Here is a 20,882-nt window from a genome sequence, read left to right on the forward strand (position 1 = left end):
CACACTACAGTAGTGTTCTATCACTTCTTGTATCCTCACCTCTTCAATTTGCATCTTGAAACTTTGAGCTTCATTTTCAAGCGCATTTAAATTTTCTTGAAGTTCTGTAATCTGGACGGAGGAAAAGTACAACCATTTGTATTGTTTGTTATATGTTTATCATTTTAAACACAAGATTAACCAATACTCAGTTAAAACAACAGTTTTATTATCACATACCAGATTACTTTGTTGAGATCTTGTTTGCTTTTCTCCTTCTAAATCCTGTGTGAACTGATCAATCATTTGTCTAAGAGTATTATTTGATTTATCCAATTTAGCATAAGAGTCCTAAGCAAAAAAAAATTATGAAATTGATCTCAAATACATTACCATTAAATACAAGCACAGCACATCAAAAATATTTAATCCTAAAACTCTATTTGATTGCCGTTTGTCTCTACCAAAAACAAAGAATGTCTTTCAATTGAATCTAGCTCAAAACACTATTCGGCAGGTTGCAATAATTGCGAGAGGTCATTCGTTGGTGAGGCTGCGCAAAATTTAAAAAGAGGAATACTCCTCCTGAGAGATGTTTACCTAATGATCTTCCCGATGACTACATTGGCAAGAAGTACACCCAACTTCCACTCCTGACTAACAAGGTCAAGGAAGTGGAGTTGGATGTACTCAGGGCCATCTGGGAGGCTGAAAATTCTACTGAGATGGTCACACCCAGAGTGCAAGCTTCAGATAGTAGATGGGTGACTAACAGGAGAAGCAATGGAAGTAAGTAGTTAGTGCAGGATTCCCCTGTGGCCATTTCCCTCATAAGCAAGAAAGCTCCTTTGGATACTGCTAGGGGGGATTATATATCAGGGCACAGCAGCAGCAGCCAGGCTAGTGGCACTGTGGCCGGCTCTGAGGCTCAGCAGGGAAGGATAAATCAGGCAGAGTGATAGTGATAGGAGACTTGTAATTAGGGGCACAGACGGCAGATTCTGTGGCCATGAAAGAGGAGACAGGTACTAGAGTCCAGTATGTCTCAGAGTGGTAACAAAAGATTCTCAAGAGGGAAGGTGAGCAGCCAGATGTCCTGGGCACATTGGCACCAATGACATGGGTAGAAAGGGGGAAGAGGTCCTGTGCAATAAGTACAAGGAGTTAGTTAGAGAAGAGGCTGAAGAGCAGGACTTCTGGATTACTCCCAGCACCATGTGCTGGTTAGGGCAGGAATAGGATGATTACACAGTTAAATGAGGATGTGGTGCATGGAGCAAGGTTTCAGATTTCTGGATAATTGGGATGTCTTCTGGAGGGAGAAATGGATGGGTTACACCTGAACCGGGGGGGGGGGGGGGGGTAGGGAACAATATCCTGCAAGTTTGCGGGAGCTGTCAGAGAGGGCTTAAACTCATTTGGCGAACGGATAAGCACCGGAGTGATAGGGCTGACAATGGGCCAATTGGTATACAAGTCAGTGCATTGTGTAGTGAGACAGTGAGGAATGACAGGCTGATGATAGGGCAAACTTGCAGTCAGTGGGATTAGTTGTATTCCATGCAACATGGGGGCAAAGGGTGATGAATGCAGGACTGAAGGTGTTATATTTGAATGCATGCAGTAAATGGAATCAGGTAGATGATCTTATAGCATAGTTAGAGATTGGCTGGTATGAAATTATGGACATCACTGAGTTGTCGCTGAAAGAGAAACATAGTTGTGAGCTTAAGATCTAAGACTACACCTTGTATTAAAAGGACAGGCAAGAAGGCAGAGGGGATGGAGTGACAAAAATGAAATCAAATCTTTTGAAAGAGGTGACATTGGATCAGAAGATATAGAATCCTTGTGGATAGAGTTAAGAAACAGCAAAGGTAAAGACCCGGATGGGAGTGAGTGAGTGTGTGTGTGTATACACACACACACACATATACATACACACACCTCTGAAAAGTTGCCAGCATGTGGGACATAAATGACAACGAGAAATAGAAAAGATATACAATAAGAACAATGCTTTGATAGTCAAGGAGGATTTCAATATGCAGATAGATTGGGAAAATCAGGCTGGTGCTGGATCCCAAGAGAGGAAATTTATAGAATGCCTACAAGGGAATGGCTTTTCAGAGCAACTTGTGGTTGAGCCCGATATAAGGAAAGGCAATTCTGGATTGTGTGTTGTGTAATGAACCAGATTTCATTAGGGAGCTTAAGGTACAGGAACCTTTAAGAGTAAGTGGTCATAATATGACAGAATTCACCCTGCAGTTTGAGAGTGTAGTTGTTGTTAATAAGGAAAAAGTGCTAGAGAAGCAGAAAGATCTGAAGATAAAAAAGTCACCTGGACCAGATGGACTAGACACCATAGTTCTAAATGAGGTAGCTGAAGAGATTGTGGAGGCATTAGCAAGGATCTTTCATGAAACACTAGATTCTGGAATGGTTCTGGAGAAATGGAAAATTGCAATTTTCACTCCATTCTTTGGGGGGGGGGGGTGTAGAAGAAAGGAAATCACAGTCAGGTTGCCCGACTTCAATGATTGGGAAGATGTTGGAGTCCATAATTAAGGATGGGGTTTTGGGGTGCTTGGAGGACAAAGTCAGTAGGGTTTCCTCAAGAGGAAATCTTACCTGACAAATCTGTTGGAATTCTTTGAGGAAATAACAGACTGGATAGACAAAGGAGAGTCAGTAGACGTTGTTTATTTGGATTTTCAGAAGGCCTTTGACAAGGTGCTACACATGAAGTTACTTAAAATAACAGCCCGTGGTAAGATATTATCATGGATAATAGGTTGGCAGACTGACAGGAGGTAAAGCGTGGGAATAAAGGGAGCACATTCTGGTTGGCTGTCAGTGACTAGTGGTGTATTGCAGGAGCTGGTTTTGGGATCGCTTCTCTTCATGTTATGTGTCAATGATTTGGATTCCAGAGTTGATGGCTTTGTTGCCAAGTTTTTAGATGATACAAAGATAGGTGGAGGGGCTGGTAGCGTTGAGGAAACAGAGTCTGCAGGAGAATGGGCAAAGAAGTGACAGATGGAATACAGCGTAGGAAAGTGTACGGTCAAGCACTTCAGTAGAAGGAATAAAGCGTAGACTATTTTCTAAATGGGAAAAAGTTCAAGAAATCAGGGGTGCAAAGGGACTTGGGAATCCTCATGCAGGATTCACTAAAGGTTAATTTCCAAGTTGAGCCTGTGTTAAGGAAGGCAAATGCAATGTTAGCATTCATTTCAAGAGGACTAGAATACAAAAGCAAGGATGTAATGCTAAGGCTTTATAAGGCATTGGTCAGACCAAACGGAGTTTTGTGAACAGCTTTTGGGCCCATCTAATAAAATGGCAATGGAGAGGGTCAAGAGGAGGTTCACAAGAACGATTGCGGGAATGAAGGGGTTAATGTATGAAGAGCGTTTGATGGCTGTGGGTCTGTACTTGCTGAAGTTTAGAAGAATTAGGGAGAATCACACTGAAACTATCAAATATTTAAAGACCTAGATAAAATGCATGTGGAGAGGATGTTTCCTGTAGTGGGTGAGACTAGGACCAGAGGGCACAGCCTCAGAATAGAGGGACACCCATTTAGAACAGAGATGAGAAGGAATTTCTTTAACCAAAGAGTGAGGAATCTGTGGAATTCCTTGCCACAGACAGCTGTGGAGGCCATGTCATTCAGCATATTTAAAGCGGAGGATGATGGGTTCTCAATTAGTCAGGGCGTCAAAGGTTATAGGAAGAAGGTGGGAGAATGGGGTTGAGAGGGATAATAAATCAGCTATGATGGAATGGTGGAGCAGATTCAATCGTCCGACTGGCCTAATTCTGCTCCTATGTTTTATGACCATATGGTCTAAAAGAATCCTGAATCAATATTAAACAATTTTGGTTATTTCAATTTGTTATTTGTTAATATAAATAAGCAGCACACAAACCTGGTCAAATTCTAGTTTATACAATGAACAAGACAAACATTTAAAATCACCAACAGGAAGCAGTGATCTTAAGAATTACAAGTTAAATTTCAACAAATATGATATTTGTGCTTCTTTTTAAATTATTTAAATCATAAACTTCTCATAGTAAGCTCTCTTAACATCCTTTCCTCTGAATATTAGTAAGAGATCAATTTAAGAAATAAAGGAAGAAACTTGGTTCATCAATAGTTAAATAACAAAGCAAATTAAAGGAAACTTTAGTTTTTAAAATGTGAAAATGCTCAAAATTAAATGGCGAATGGGAGATCTTAAACTACCTTGAATAAATTCTTTTATGATGTACACTGAAGATGGCAGATCTGTGGTGAGAAAACTCAACTCGGATTGGTGATTCCAAAAGATACGGCTTACAAAGCTGTACGTAACTCAAAGTGCTCATGCTACAGTTTATACTTTATATGCTGTGTCGTATGACATAGACAATCATGGTCTTTCCATGACCATAAATTTTCTTGGGAAATTTTTCTACAGAAGTGGGCTGCCATTGCTTTTTTCTGGGCAGTGTCTTTACAAGACAGGTGAACCCAGAGATTGTCTGCCTAGCATCAGTGGTCACATAACCAGGACTTGTGATATGCACCAGCTGCTCATACGACCATCCACCACCTGATCACCTGATCCCATGACTTCATGTGACCCTGATCGGGGTGGTGCTGGTGGGGGGGGGGGTGGGGGGGTGCTAAGTAGGTGCTACACCATACCCAAGGAGACCCGCAGGCAAGGGGCACCTTACACCTCCTACAGTATCTACAGTATCATGCTACAGCATCTACCGCAAATGGTACACTTACATTAATTATCAATACAATATGGATAATTACAGATTTTTAAGATAGTCACTCATCTATTATGCAATTTATACTAAGTTTCTTGAAATACAATTGACCTTATAATTTGAAAAATGCAGAAACTAGAAATCGTAAATAGTACAGAAAGTACTGGAAACAATAAAACTGAAATGTTAATACTGTATCATTTTCCAAATACTGCCTGACCTGCTAAGTTTTACAAGTATTTTGTTTTTACATCCATAAAACTGGTCTAAACTCATTATATCAGTGTAAAGGTTATAACGATGCTAGCTTCCTTATTCCCTGTCAGATAAACCCATCCTAATCAATCTACCTGGACTTCTGTCTTTTTCATAGACTTGAACCCATCTCACCCAGTCCAATTCACTAGAGTCCAAACAACACAATGAGCTTTAAAATACAATTTTAAAGGCATGGGGCGGCACGGTAGTGTGGTGGTTAGCACAATGCTTTTCAGTATCAGCGACCTGGGTTCAACTCCCACGGCTGTCTGCAAAGAGTTTGTACGTTCTCCCTACTTCCGCATAGATTTCCTCTTGATGCCATGGTTTCTTCCCATAGTCCACAGGTGTACCAGCTGGTAACTTAATTGGTCTTTGTAAATTGTCCTATGATCAGGCTAGGGTTAAATCAGGCAGTGCAGCTCGAAGGGCTAGAAGGGCTTATTCCACACTTTAGCTCAATAAATAAATAAAAATATTTGTGTGTGTGTTGTAGCTCTGTCAGAAACATCTATCCACTTGTAATCTGAGGACCTGCCAGTTTCATAATGATAATAATTCTATATTATTAATAACAGAAAATGTAATCAGAAAAGATCATAAAAGTACTCCCTTAAAAAATCCACTTCCATAAATATTTGGGTCACAGCCAAAAACACAACCTTCTGGCAATCTTAAAACAGATTGGAGCTTATTTAACAGTATTTTTACCTGAAGATGCAAAGTCTTTGTTTCTGTTGATTGTTTTAAGCTGGCAGCATCCTTCACAGAAACTTCAAATTCATTGTACTAAAAACAGAAGGCCAATTATTTAAGTTAAGGGCAAATAAATTATTTAGGTTGATCTTAATTTATTATAACTATAAATAAAAATTGGATAAACTCAATAAACTAATTGAGGTCAAGTTGCAGAAATACTTGTTATATATAAACTTTAAAAGGATGCCTCATAATTTTCTTTGTCATTAGTACTGCTGTAATACTACTTTTAAATAAAGATAAAACAGTTTTAACTGTGTTTATACCGTTACAGGACCTAACCTGCAGTTTCATAGTTGATCCAATTCTACTATGGCTCTGAATACACATTCAATGAAGCACTATATTCCTATGACAGGTATTGCACAGGACTCCTTGACCTACTGAGTTATTCTAATATTTTCCTTGCAGATTTATGGGGAGCAATCTGATAAGGCTAGGCTTGTTTTCCTTGGGAGTGAAGGAAATTGAAGGGTGATCTGATTGAAGTATGCAAGATTGTGATAGGCACAGATGGGGTACTATAATAGGGCTTATCCTGCCTTTTCATAGTTGGTACCAATTCTACTAGGGCCCTAAATGCACATTCAGTAAAGCAGCATGCTTTAGTGTTGCATTGTGCATGTAGTGTGCAATACAGAGCAAAATATCATTATCTGATGGTCAGGGTAATATAAAGAAGGGGGCACAATTTTAAGATGAGGTAGGAGATTTAAAGAAGATTCAAGTTTTCTTTTTACACACAGCATCTGCTGATTCTCTTTTGTCTATCCTTGTTATTTCTTCACAGAATTCAAACAGATTTGTCAGGGAAGATTTTCCCTTAAGGACAGTATGCTGACTTCAGCCCGATTTGCCTCCAAGTACCCCAAAATCACATCCTTAACAACCAACTCCAACATCATTCCAACCAATGAGATCAGGCTAACTGGTCTATAATTTTCTTTCTTCTGCCGTCCTCCCTTCTTAAAGAGTGGAGTGACATTTGCAATTTTCCAGTCCTCTGTAACCATTCCAGAATCTAGTGATTCTTGAAAGATCATTACTAATGCCTCCACAATCTCTTCAGTTACCTCTTTCAGAACCCTGGGGTGTAGTCCATCTTGTCCATGTGACTTACCTAACTTCAGACCTTTCAGTTTCCCTAGCAGCTTCTCCTTAGTAATAGTAACTACACTCGCTTCCGCCGATACTCTCAAATTCCTGATATACTGCTAGTGTCTTCCACAGTGAAGAGTGATGCAAAATGCTTACTAAGTACATCCACCATTTTTTTGTTTCCCATTAGTACCTCACCAATGTCATTTTCCAGCAGTCCGATATCCACTCTCACTTCCCTCTTACTCTTTATATATCTGAAAAAACTTTTTGTTTTCTCTTTTCTATTATTAGCTAGTCTAACCTTCATATTTAATCTTTTCTCTCCTGATGGCTTTTTTAGATGCCTTCTGTTGGTTTTTAAAACTTCCCAATCCTCTAACTTTCCACTAATTTCCACTAATACGCTGTCTCTGATTTTCTTCATCAGCCAAGGTTGCCTCATCTTCCTTTTAGAATACCTCATCTTTGGGATATATCTATCCTGCACCTTCCAAACTGATCCCAGAAATTCCAGCCTTCGCTGTTCTGCATTTATCCCTGATAGCTTCCCCTTCCAATCAATTTTGGCCAGCTGGAAGGTGTAGTCATATACAACACTTATACAACATTTGGACAAGACGCTTAAATAGGTAAGGTGAAAGCAGGTGAACGGTCAAAAATGTGGATGTGGACACTATGGGCCAAAATGCCTGTGTCCATACTGTACAAGTCTCTGGTTCTATCTCTGGAATCGCTGATTCATAGTTGCTGCTTTCAATATCAAACTTTTTCTCCAAAAAAAAAAAAGAGCATTAAAATATTTTCTGACTGCTTGATTAGTTCTTGCCTGATTTATTATTAATTATCTTCTCTGTGCAAATGACTATGTGAATTAACTTCAATTGTCACTTTTGAAGACTGCTTGGTCTGATTGACATAATTCAATTTCCAAAGATGATGACTAACATGGGATTTCCCTAATTAATTTTCAAGTGAGCATGGGATGTGCACTCTGTTCTGAGAGTATAAGCAGCAAACGCAAACGTAAAAACGCTACATTTGTTAATTTAGCTTCTAATAGTCTCATCAAACATACACTGAAGCTATACCATATCACAAGAGTGACAATTCAATTATTGTAATGAATAACATAAGAGCAAAACACAAGAGCAATAGTTGCACTTACCTTTTGTTTACAACTACTCAGTGTTTCAAGAATTTTGCATTTCTCATCAAACAGTTGGGAAACTTTTTCTGCAAGTTGTTTCTCTCTCCCTAAAAGATCAAAATTTGGAAAACTTAAAGAATGGACTGATTAGATTACAGTGTAAATTATCTGGATACAGATATTGCTTGCAAACAGTCAGTGACTTACCCATGTATCTTCTGCTTTTCACCTAAAGAGCAAGCAGTACAGAAGCAGTTATTTTATCATATGAATGTCCGTTTAAAAAAAACATTAAGGACTCTACAGGTTCATGATACTTAATGTTATATTTAACAATCCAACTATTGTGAAATACAAATATACCTACTGCCTGGCAAGTCCTGTAGATGAATAGCAATGCAGTGATAATCCCCAGCAGAACTGAAATCAGGAACAACTCAGTGCAAGGACCATGCAAGTTTGATGAAGCTCCTAGATCTTCAAGTAACGTATCCATCACTGTCTGATATGACTGCAAGTAAAATATTGCCATCATCATCATAGCAGGGTCAACACCATGTGTACTGATATATCTAGCAATAATGAGTGTGTGAGGAAGAAAAAGAGATTTTCTATCTTCTTTACATTGGTGGAAATTGCTACTACAAGATGCAGCCAGGCTAACAAGAATATGTAATAAGGGGAAATAACAGAATAAGGGGAAAAAGTACGTATTTTATTGAAGAAGTTTGGAACACATGTTAGTGCCATAAGATTAACTATTTCAGTACCTGTCCTCTACTGCTGAACCCTCACACATGCCTGTTACTATTACTACAGTTTTGTTGATCTATTGGTCATCTATGTTCCCACGTGATTTCAGGTTAAACAATGTCTTCATTGAAAAGTACTTTCCTTGTTTCAAAATCCTATTATGGTCTCACATTTCCCTATATATCTACTCTCCTCCCATCCTAAAGCCCCAGTTCTAGTCACTCAAGAATGAAAGCAATCCTACCTTTCTCCATCCACCACCACCTTCATTCACATCAGCACACATATCTGCAAATTTCCGCTGATGATATAGCGGAGAGCGTTCTGACTGGTTGCATCAGTTTGGTGTAGAGGCTTACACTGACAGGATTACAAGAGGCTGCAGAGGGTTCAGCCGGCTCCATCGCAGACACAACCTCTCTGTTATCACAGACATCTTCAAGAGCCAGTGCCTCTAGAAGGTCACATCCATCATTGAAGAGCCTCACATGTCCTCTGTGTGTTACTACCAGTGGGAGGAGGTACAGGAGCCTGAAGACCAATACATTTAAGAAAAGCTTCTTCCTTCTGCCAACACTTTTCTGATCTGCTCATGAACCCATCTTTTGCACAATTTATTTTATAAGAGTTTCTGTGTCTTGCACTGCACTGCTGAAAAAAACATCTATTATATGTTTTAATGATAATATTGTTTGTTTACTATATCTATGCCTCTCATAGTCTTATAAACCTCTCAGATCTCCACTCAGCCTCGGAGAAAACAACCCACGTTTGTCACCTCTCATGATAGCACAAACCCGCTAATCCAGGCAACATTCTGGTAAACCTCTCTGGACCCTCTCCAAAACCTCAACATCCTTCCTATAATGGAGTGACCAGAACTGTACACAATATTCCAGATGTGGCCTAACTAGTTTTATAAAGCTGCAACATAACTTCCTGACTTTTGACCTCAATGCCTCGACTAATAACGGCAAGCATGCCATTTGCAACCTGCTCAAGAGTCCTCTGCTCGTCAACACTGTTAAAGGCTCTGTCCTTAACAGTGTACTGTCCCTCCACATTTCACCAACCAAGGTGCAATACTTCACATTTGGCTGGGTTAAACTCCATCTGCCATTTTTCCATCCATATCTGCAACCAATCTACATCCCAAAGTATTCTTTGCTTGTCATCTACACCGTCCAGAACACCAATCTTCGTATCATCTACAAACTTACCAACTCGCCCATCCACATTTTCATCCAGGCCATTCATATACATCACAAACAGCAGAGGTCCTAGTACATATCCCTGCAGAACACCACGAATCACAAACCTCCAGTTCGAATAATTCCCTTCAACCACCACCCTCTGTCTTCTGTGGGCAACCCAGATCTGAATTCAAGCAGCCAATTCCCCATGGATTCCATGCTCCTTAATCTTCTGGATGAGGCTCCCGTGAGGGACCTTGTAAAATATCTTACTGAAATCCACACAAACAACATCCACAGCTCTAACTTCACCCTTGTCACCTCGTCAAAAAACTTAATCAAGTTGGTAAGACATGACTTGTCCCGCACAAAGCCATGTTAGCTGTCCCTAATTAGAGCATGGTTTTCCAAAGCTCATAAATCCTTTCCCTAAGAATTCTCTTCAGTAACTTTCCTACTACTAATATGAGACTTACTACTCTCTAATTTCCAGAATTATCCCTGGTCCTCATTAGTCCTCCAGGATCTCGCACGTGGCTAGAGGGCACGAAGATATTGATCAAGGCTCCAACAATCTCTTCTCTTTCCTCTCTCAAAACCTGGGGTATATCTCATTTGGCCCTGGGGACTCGTCCACTTTAATGCTCTTAAAGAGACCTAACACTACCTCCTCCTTTATCTCAAAATGCCCTAGCACATCAATACACTCAGCACTGATCTCCCTATCATCGGCATGGTCTGATTGATAAATACTGATGTAGAATACTTATTAAAGAGTTCACCCACATCCACCACCTATAATCAAATGATCCTCCCTTTATTTTTGAGTGGTCCTACCTTCTCCCTAGTTATCCCCTTCCTCTTGATGTATGTATAGAATGCTTGGGATTCTCTTTAATCCTACTTGCCAAGGACTTTCCATGGCCCCTCCTGGCTTTCCTAATTCCCTTCTTTGAGTTCTTTTCTGGCTTGTTTATACTCCTCACAGGCTCTGTTTGATTCTAGCTTCCAAAACTTTACATTTCCTTTTTCTTATTGACTACATTTATCATCTCTCTCAACATCCAAGGTTCTCTTACATTGCAATCCTTGTCCTTGCATCTGAATGGAACATACCTTTCCTGTACTCTGTGCAATTGGTCCTTAAACACCCTCCACATATCAGATGTGGACTTGGGGTCATAGTAAAGAGCAGCACAGAAGTAGGCCCTTCTGCCCATCTAGTCCATGCTGAACCACTTAAACTATCTTCTCCTATCAACCTGCACCGGGACCATAGCCCTCCACACCACCCATGTACCTATCCAAACTTTGCTTAAACATTGAAAGCAAACTCACATGCAGCACTTGTTGCTGGCAGCTCGTTTCACACTCTCACGATCCACTGAGTGAAGGAGTTTCCCTTCTTGTTCCCCTTAAACTTTTCAACTTTCACCCCTAACCTATGATCTCTGGTTGTATTCCCGCCCAACCTCAGTGGAAAAAACCTACTCGCATTTACCCTATGTATACCCTTCAATTTTGCAAACCTCTATCAAATCTCACATCAGTCTTCTAAGTTCCAAGGAATACAGTCGTAATCTATTCAATCTTTACTTATAACTCAGGTCCTCCAGTGCCAGCAACCTACTTGTAAATTTTCCCTGCATTCATTCAACCTTATTTATATCTTTCCTGTAGGTAGGTGACCAAAACCGCACACGGTGCTCCAAATTAGGCCTCACCAACATCTTATACAACTTCAACATAACATCCCAACTCCTGTAAATATTTGATCTACGAAGGCCAATGTGTCAAATGCTTTCTTCACAACCCTATGTACCTGTGACACCACTTTTAATGAATTATGGACCTGTATTCCCAGATCCCTTTTCTCTACCGCATTCCTCAGTGTCCTACCATTCATTGTGTAAGACCTGCCCTGGTTGGTCCTACTGAAGTGCAAAACCTCACACTTGTCTGCATTAAATTCCATCTGCCATTTCTCAGCCCATCTTTACAGCTGGTCCAGATCCTGCTGCAAGCTCAGTTAGACTTCCTTGCTGTCCACCACTCCCACAATCCTGATTTCATCTGCAAATCTGCTGATCCAGTTAACCACATTATCATCCAGATCATTGATACAGATGGACAAACGACAATGGACTCAGCACCGATCCTTGCAGCACTCGACTAGTCACAGGCCTCCAAACCAATGTCTAATTCAATTTACTACTTCATCTTGAAAGTCAAGCGACTGAACCTTCTTGAGCAACTGCCCATGTGGGACCTTGTCAAATGCCTTGCTCAAGTCTGTGTAGACAACATCCACTGCCCTGCCTTCATCAACTTTCCAGATAACTTACTCAAAAAAAAAACTCTATATGATGGGTTGAACAAAACCTACCATGCACAAAGCTATGCTGACTATCCATAATTAGTCAACATCAATCCAAATATTCATATATTTGGTCCCTAAGAATGCCTTCCAGGAACTTTCCCACTACTGATATCAGGCTCACCAGCCTACGATTTCGTGGTTTATTTTTAGAGCCTTTCTTAAACAGCAGAACAACGTTAGCTATCCTCAAATCCTCCGTTTGCTAAGTCAGGTAAAACACCTCTGGGTGAGTTGCAATGCTGAAAGTGCAGTTATGTTAAATAGAAGCATATGTTGGCGAAGTTAGATAAGGAAAGGAGTCTGCTGATAGGTATAACTTCTTAGAACTGGTATCATGCTGGAAACAACATTTATTTCTTCTCTAGAAACATATCCATTTTAAATTTGGAGACTGGTCAACGAATAATGGTGGATCTTTTAGACCAGATTATTAATTTCCCTGCTGTAATACAACCTAATGCAACATTACCATGGTAATGGGGGCGCATTCTAGAGCTAGAAGAAATGGGACAGTCAACAGGAGCAGAAGAGATGTCAACAGACAAAACTGTCCGACTTGGTAATAAATAAGTGAGACAAGTGCAGGAGGATGTGGGTAAGGAGAGGGGGAGGTCGGTGACAAGAGGACGTGGAAGAGATGATTGAGTAGAGGAAGAGGAGGATGGGGAGAGACAGGACTGGGACAGAGGTGAAGGGTGAGTGGTTGGTGCTATCAACTACTTGCCGGCCGGGAGAGCGATGTTGTTAAGAAATCCTGGGCCATCACCGGCAATTGCCTCTTCAGCAGCCACGGACAGTCAACACCCTGCAGCAAATCGCAGAGGAACCTGAACCGTCCGCCCCTCTCCGGACTCCCGAGGCTCAGTCGGGACGACGTGGAGCTACCAGTGCGTCGGGCCCACCTCCATCTTCACAGCGCAGGCTGTGCTTCCGGGTCGAAAGGCACGGTCGACAGTCACTGCCTTCCGGTCACCCAGGGAGGGGGAGTTGCCGGAGCCCGGGGGGAACACCAGCTGGCCGGGTAGGAACGGTGTAAGGACGTGCATTGTGCCGAGTAGCATGGAGTGGGCATCGGGGACGAATGGGTTGGTCACCGGCGCTGCCGGCGTACAGAGTTTGGAGAAGTAGGGGACAGGGATTGGGCGAAGGGAAGTCACCACTTTCTGTGGAGAACTAATGTTGTTACTCTGCTACCTTTAACCTCATTTCTACTGTCAACGAAGTGAAACAAAGCTAACAGTAGCACTGCCCCTTTCACAACCTCTCCCGCAGCCAGTGAGAAACAAATGCGTTCAAAGCTGTGGAGAAACTGTCGAGCACGGACAGAGCACACAAACAGCAACGGTGTGAGTGCCTCTCATGCCCAGATTATATTCTCAAGTGTCTGGAGCGGAACTTGAACCCGTGACATTTCGGTTAAATCAAACGTGTTGCCGTGTTTATCCTACAGTAATACAAGCACCTCAGTTCAGACAGTACCTACTTAAGTTCAAAGTAAATTTATCGAAGTACATATATGTTCCATATAAAACCCTGAGATTAATTTTCTTGCGGGCAATCACAGTAAGTAAAAGAAACACAACATATTCAATGAAAGACCGCATCCAACAGGACAGACAACCAGTGTGCAAAAGACACCAAACTGCAAATATAAAAAGAAAAAATAATAATAAATAAGCGAGAAACATCGTGAACATAAAATGAGGAATCCTTGAAAGTGAGTTATACGTTGTGGGGAACAGTTCAGTGATGGGGCGAGTGAAGTTAACCCCTCTGGTTCAAGAGCCTGATGGTTGAGGGGTAATAACTGTGCCTGAACCTGGTGGTGAGAGCCCTGAAACTCCTGTACTTTCTGACTGACAGTAGCCGCGAGAAGAGAGCATGTTGTGGATGGTGAGGATCCTCAATGATGCATGCTGAGCCATCGATTCTTAAGGAAATAATCTTCTGCATCTTTTTAGTACATTGCTTAACTTGGAGATGTCAAAGCTAGTCGAGAACCCTTTTCAAATGTTTTTAGTACTGTAGCATGAGAAATATTGCAGCCAAATTGCAAACAATAAACTCCTATATAGAGTGTGTGTACACACACCACACATATACGAGGTAGAGAGAGACAGACAGACAGACACACAATACGCACGCGTGCACGCAAGAGGGATGATTGAGAAGTTCGTGACCTAGGGTAGAAGGAGATGAGTTATTAACTTCTAACTTTCTGCATTTTCACTCAGAGTTGAACTGCATGTGCATATAACAAGAGCTGTATAACTCACCTCATTCTACCCAAGGCTACGGACTTATCAATCATCCCTGCTGTCGACCATCTGGAGGTCTAAGACGCTCTTCTTACATGCACGTGCAGTTCAACTCTTTGAGTGATAATGCAGAAAATTTGAAGTTAATAACTCACCTTCTACCTTAGGCCACAAACGTGTGTGTGTGTGTATGTACATGTACATATGGGGTTAATTTCTGTGCTCTTCTTTGAAAAAGTGCCAAGCTTAATATGCTTAATATTATGTCCAGATGAGAAGGCACATGGCCTTGTCTCAGCTTCACATTTCATCTCAAAGGACATGATTTCCTGAGTTCTGTAATGGACTATTATTCTAGCACTGTGCCTGGAGCAGTATGTTGAATGCACAATTATCAACGCAGACACTAAGCCAAAGAGGGGAGGTTTGTTCAACTTTACTATCCTTTGAAATCTCTGCACTCTTCCTACATTTTTGTACGAAACCAGTTTTAATAGCGTCACCATTCATGGCTATGGCTACAACTAGAGAGGCTCCAAGCCTGCAATACTCTCAGCCACATTACTGTACTTCTGTATTAAATTTTGACAAGAATGAAGAGAGTAGAACAATGTCATGGGGAAAACTTTCGGAAGTGGGTCTGTGGAACAGAAGATTGACAAGAAACTGTGAAATGTTAACCTTTCAGAAATGAAGGTGAAAACAAGATCTGAATTAGTCTCAACATTGGTATGCCACTTGTGGCATGGTAAATGGAGTAAAGAGCAGCAAATAAAAGGGGCAATTAACCCAGGAATACTGACAGAAAATGAGCACAATGATAAAAAGACTAGGAAGACAAGGGTGATAAAAAGTGGGCCGCGAAAATGTGAAGAGGTGCAGATTGTCAAGCCAACACACCGGGAGAGTGTGAACAGGCTGAGTAAGGATGCCGAGGACAAAGAACTACGAGAGCACCATAGCTGCAGACAGCAAGTTGAACTGCAGGAGATCTGGCACACTGGATGCTGACCTGCAAGGCACATGGGCAGGGCAAATCTAATGTGGACCTCTGAGGGACACAGGCAGGGTGGAGTTCATATGTACAGTGAGGAACACAGACAGGGTGGGGTTCACACGTAGGGCGAGAGACGTGGACAGGGTGGGGTTCGCACGTAGGGCGAGGGACGCGGACAGCGTGGGGTTCGCACGTAGGGCGAGGGACGCGGACAGCGTGGGGTTCGCACGTAGGGCGAGGGACGCGGACAGCGTGGGGTTCGCACGTAGGGCGAGGGACACGGACAGCGTGGGGTTCGCACGTAGGGCGAGGGACGCGGACAGCGTGGGGTTCAAACATACCCTCCTTTTCTTTTTAGATGAAAAGATGAAGCCACACTCAGGTTGGAGGAACAACACCTTATATTCCGTCTGGGTAGCCTCCAACCTGATGACATGAACATCGACTTCTCTAACTTCCGCTAATGCCCCATCTCCCCCTCGTGCCCCATCCGTTATTTATTTTTATACACACATTCTTTCTCTCACGCTCCTTCTTCTCCCTCTGACTATACCCCTTGCCCATCCTCTGGGTTCCCCCCCCCCTTGTCTTTCTCCCTGGACCTCCTGTCCCATGATCCTCTCATATCCCCTTTGCCAATCACCTGTCCAGCTCTTGGCTCCATCCCTCCCCCTCCTGTCTTCTCCTATCATTTTGGATCTCCCCCTCCCCCTCCCCCTCTCAAATCTCTTACTCACTCTTCCTTCAGTTAGTCCTGACGAAGGGTCTCGGCCTGAAACGTCGACTGTACCTCTTCCTAGAGATGGTGCCTGGCCTGCTGCGTTCACCAGCAACTTTGATGTGTGTTGCTTGAATTTTCAGCATCTGCAGAATTCCTGTTGTTCTCCTTTTCTTTTTACTTACTTAGAACCTTTTACCATTTGCCTTTATTGTGCTCCTTGTAAATTTACCTACCATATTCTATTTTTATACTGTCAATCAATTTCTCAATCTATTTTTTGATTAATTCTAAACTGCTACTCTTTTGAATTCTTTATACAAGTTCACCTTGAATATAATGTTGTCCTTAAGTACTTTTGTTCGCCTAGCAAGTTGGTGCAGTCTGTTTTTGATGGTCTTAATTTTGTGCATAGATCAAAAATGGAAGGCCAGGAGAGTGCTGAGAGGCTTAGTCAAAATATAAATAGGCACATAAATGTGTCAGCAAATAGAGGGGCAGATACAGGTATAGGTTATATTGTGAACTAGGCAGAGGTGAGGTGGGGGGTTCTTGTGACAGAATGCATATGGGGTCAGAAGCTTATTTTTGAGTTAGATAGTAGTCCATTACTAGGGGCATGCTCATCCCTCAGAAAGGTTGGAGCCAATTAACAGTCTGAAGAACCTGCTGACAGTGTCTATCCTAGAATATCATAAATGTCCACCTGAGAGAGTTACTGAGTCATTGTCGCCAATGGACTTACACACTCAGATATAGGTCAAAAGAGAGAAGGAAGTGAACAGACAGAAAACTGAAAACAGGAAGCAAAACTGAAAAGTTAACATTCAGAACATTAAAACACATTCATCTAACTGGAACAAAGTGCAGCAGAGACATTGGTACAAGCTGTTGTAATATATTTTCTCATTTACAGTGTAAAATAATACTTACATTTTGGATGAAATGATCAACTGTTATCAAGAAGTTTCGTACATTGCGTTCAAAGACTCTACTTAGTTTATGGCCAGCTGCCTCATCAAAACTTGTTTCATATTCTGTTAAGAAAATGAGAAATGATAAATATTGTTTTTAGACTTTACTGAGCACACTAATACTTTTGCGCTTTCTACTCACCAATGTCATTGTCAGTTGGTGTTCCAACTTCTGGATCATCAGATACTGATGGTTCTTTAGCTTCACTTACATGTGTTGGCATTGCTTTCTCTTCAATCTGGTAGTTCCTAGTTTCCCTGTTGTCCTTGGTCCCATTCTGCTCTTGCATAAGCTTGCTTGTTTGAACAGTTTTTTCAAGAATTTCTGCATTTTGCTCATTGTTTGTAACTTGAGTGTTTGAAATGTCACCTGAACTGAAAGCATCTGCAAAATAAAAGATTAAATTGCTTATTGCCTCTAGTTATTTGCAAAGATGCAGTCAGACACTTATCTGGATCTGAACTAAAAATTGATAGCAAAATTTCTGGGAAGTATTGTACCGGCATTCCTGTGCAACATGACACAATCCGATATGATGATGATGAATTAAAAGTAAACACTGCTTTTATTCAACAGTCAATAAGTGAACAATAACTAAAAAGTGCAATTATATTTTTAAGTAAAAGTGAAAGTGGATCACCACACATAATATCAAATCTTATAACTGTTACAGCTTATCATCTTGAACAATTGAACACAACTTCTGAGGTTTTAAGATTTACTGTGTGTTGCCCTCACTGTTGTTTTGTTTATTGTATTTTTCCTTTGCAGTATTTATTTTGTTACTACAGTCTCCCTTAGGAAGTTCAGTAAGGAGATACATAGATAGAGAAGGCATTCAGCCTCACGAGCATGTTTTGCCATTCAACGTCAGCCAAGTTGATATAAGATACAAATTGTACCGCTGGCTTGATGACGTGCACAACTTGTCTGCGTGGTCAGAATTTCAGCATGAGCAGGGGTTCCCAAACATGGGCCCTTATCAGCAACTGACCCAGGTTAGGAGAGCTGCTTCAGAGGACTTTCCACTGTACATGGCCCATGACCTCTTACCTAAATGCCTATAAAATGATGCTAATGGATACATGTTGATACCAAAACACAAATAATTAAGAAACCACCTGTAGATCCTATATTATCTATAAGGCTGTTAGTTACAAGCTAAACATAGATTATGCAAGATCTCTACAGATGAAGCAAGATGACCATTGCACATCATCTTCTGTTTTCTCTCTGCCTATCCTTCCCTTCTCCACCACTGTTTTTTTAAGATCTCTCAACTTTTCTCTTTGTTATGACCCAAAACGTTTGATTTTCTCACCACGTTACCCAACCCGTAGTTAATGTTTTATTTCAGGTTTCTAGTAACTGCAATATTATGCATTTGGGCAATCTACCTCCGGATTCTCAGCAGCTTCACTATCCAACCTACCGACAGAACGATGGGGCTTTTTCTGACCTGCCTTCTGCTCCAATAGGAAAGGAATTGTCCTGTTTGTCCCTTTTGTAGAGACATGGCCAAAAACAGTGCACTTCGAATATGAAGCAGGTCTCACTGTCGCACATCTCTGTTCCAATGCATTAAGCTTCTTCTGAACGTGCAATGCTCCTCAAGTTTAAATTTACTGAATATTTGAAATGCTAAATACTCTGATTCTTTAATTACATGTTCATCTCCTTCTCCGAGTTTAGATGTAAAATGAAAACTTCATTTTCTATTGCTAGCCTTTGCCAGATTAGCAGAGTGTAAATGAGTTGTCAAGGAAGGCATTTCTTGTCTTCAGGCCTCCACAGTAGTGTAGGGGAAATTTTCCAAGTCTCTTTAATTGAATCAACACTTACATATCACACAAGTGGTTGATATACAAGAACAGAATTATACTTCACTGCGATTATCTTACATTTGACCACCTTCGTTCATAGTTTGGGGTTCTTAAATGTGTTATGTGGAACCACAGTCAGCAGGAGTCACAATGTCAGACTGAAAAAACACATTAAATTCAATGTCATTATCTCTATTAATTATGATTCTTGAACAAATGACACCAGAGTTGCACACCAGCCACGTACAGTGTTCTTTACCAGCAAACTGGCAACTGAATTAACATAGAAACATAGAAACATAGAAAATAGGTGCAGGAGTAGGCCATTCAGCCCTTCGAGCCTGCACCGCCATTTATTATGATCATGGCTGATCATCCAACTCAGAACACCGCCCCAGCCTTCCCTCCATACCCCCTGACCCCCGTAGCCACAAGGGCCATATCTAACTCCCTCTTAAATATAGCCAATGAACTGGCCTCAACTGTTTCCTGTGGCAGAGAATTCCACAGATTCACCACTCTCTGTGTGCAGAAGTTTTTCCTAATCTTGGTCCTAAAAGGCTTCCCCTCTATCCTCAAACTGTGACCCCTCGTTCTGGACTTCCCCAACATCGGGAACAATCTTCCTGCATCTAGCCTGTCCAATCCCTTTAGGATCTTATACGTTTCAATCAGATCCCCCCTCAATCTTCTAAATTCCAACGAGTACAAGCCCAGTTCATCCAGTCTTTCTTCATATGAAAGTCCTGCCATCCCAGGAATCAATCTGGTGAACCTTCTCTGTACTCCCTCTATGGCAAGGATGTCTTTCCTCAGATTAGGGGACCAAAACTGCACACAATACTCCAGGTGTGGTCTCACCAAGGCCTTGTACAACTGTAGTAGTACCTCCCTGCTCCTGTACTCAAATCCTCTCGCTATAAATGCCAGCATACCATTCGCCTTTTTCACCGCCTGCTGTACCTGCATGCCCACTTTCAATGACTGGTGTATAATGACACCCAGGTCTCGTTGCACCTCCCCTTTTCCTAATCGGCCACCATTCAGATAATAATCTGTTTTCCTACTTTTGCCACCAAAGTGGATAACTTCACATTTATCCACATTAAATTGCATCTGCCATGAATTTGCCCACTCACCCAACCTATCCAACTCACCCTGCATCCTCTTAGCATCCTCCTCACAGCTAACACTGCCACCCAGCTTCGTGTCATCCACAAACTTGGAGATGCTGCATTTAATTCCCTCATCCAAGTCATTAATATATATTGTAAACAACTGGGGTCCCAGCACTGAGCCTTGCGGTACCCCACTAGTCACCGCCTGCCATTCTGAAAAGGTCCCGTTTATTCCCACTCTTTGCTTCCTGCCTGCTAACCAACCCTCCACCCACACCAATACCTTACCCCCAATACCGTGTGCTTTAAGTTTGCACACTAATCTCCTGTGTGGGACCTTGTCAAAAACCTTCTGAAAATCCAAATATACCACATCCACTGGTTCTCCCCTATCCACTCTACTAGTTACATCCTCAAAAAATTCTATGAGATTCGTCAGACATGATTTTCCTTTCACAAATCCATGCTGACTTTGTCCGATCATTTCACCGCTTTCCAAATGTGCTGTTATCACATCCTTGATAACTGACTCCAGCAGTTTCCCCACTACCGACATTAGGCTAACCGGTCTATAATTCCCCGGTTTCTCTCTCCCTCCTTTTTTAAAAAGTGGAGTTACATTAGCCACCCTCCAATCCTCAGGAACT

General features: G+C 41.6%; 1 protein-coding gene across 1 annotated transcript in view; it reads right to left on the reverse strand.

Annotated features, from left to right (window-relative positions):
* Positions 1-20,882, reverse strand: part of mia2 (MIA SH3 domain ER export factor 2) — a 79,483-nt gene that overhangs the window by 36,272 nt on the left and 22,329 nt on the right. The window contains exons 7-14 of the mRNA XM_072267766.1: positions 17,436-17,678; positions 17,253-17,356; positions 8,388-8,531; positions 8,228-8,249; positions 8,039-8,127; positions 5,725-5,802; positions 220-330; positions 40-111 (exon numbers count right to left, since the gene is read on the reverse strand). Of these exons, the coding sequence (XP_072123867.1) occupies positions 40-111; positions 220-330; positions 5,725-5,802; positions 8,039-8,127; positions 8,228-8,249; positions 8,388-8,531; positions 17,253-17,356; positions 17,436-17,678 (863 nt within the window). The remainder of the gene's footprint in view (positions 1-39; positions 112-219; positions 331-5,724; positions 5,803-8,038; positions 8,128-8,227; positions 8,250-8,387; positions 8,532-17,252; positions 17,357-17,435; positions 17,679-20,882) is intronic.

This window comes from Mobula birostris, chromosome 1, assembly GCF_030028105.1.
Source record: "Mobula birostris isolate sMobBir1 chromosome 1, sMobBir1.hap1, whole genome shotgun sequence".
Taxonomy (NCBI): Eukaryota; Metazoa; Chordata; class Chondrichthyes; order Myliobatiformes; family Myliobatidae; genus Mobula; species Mobula birostris.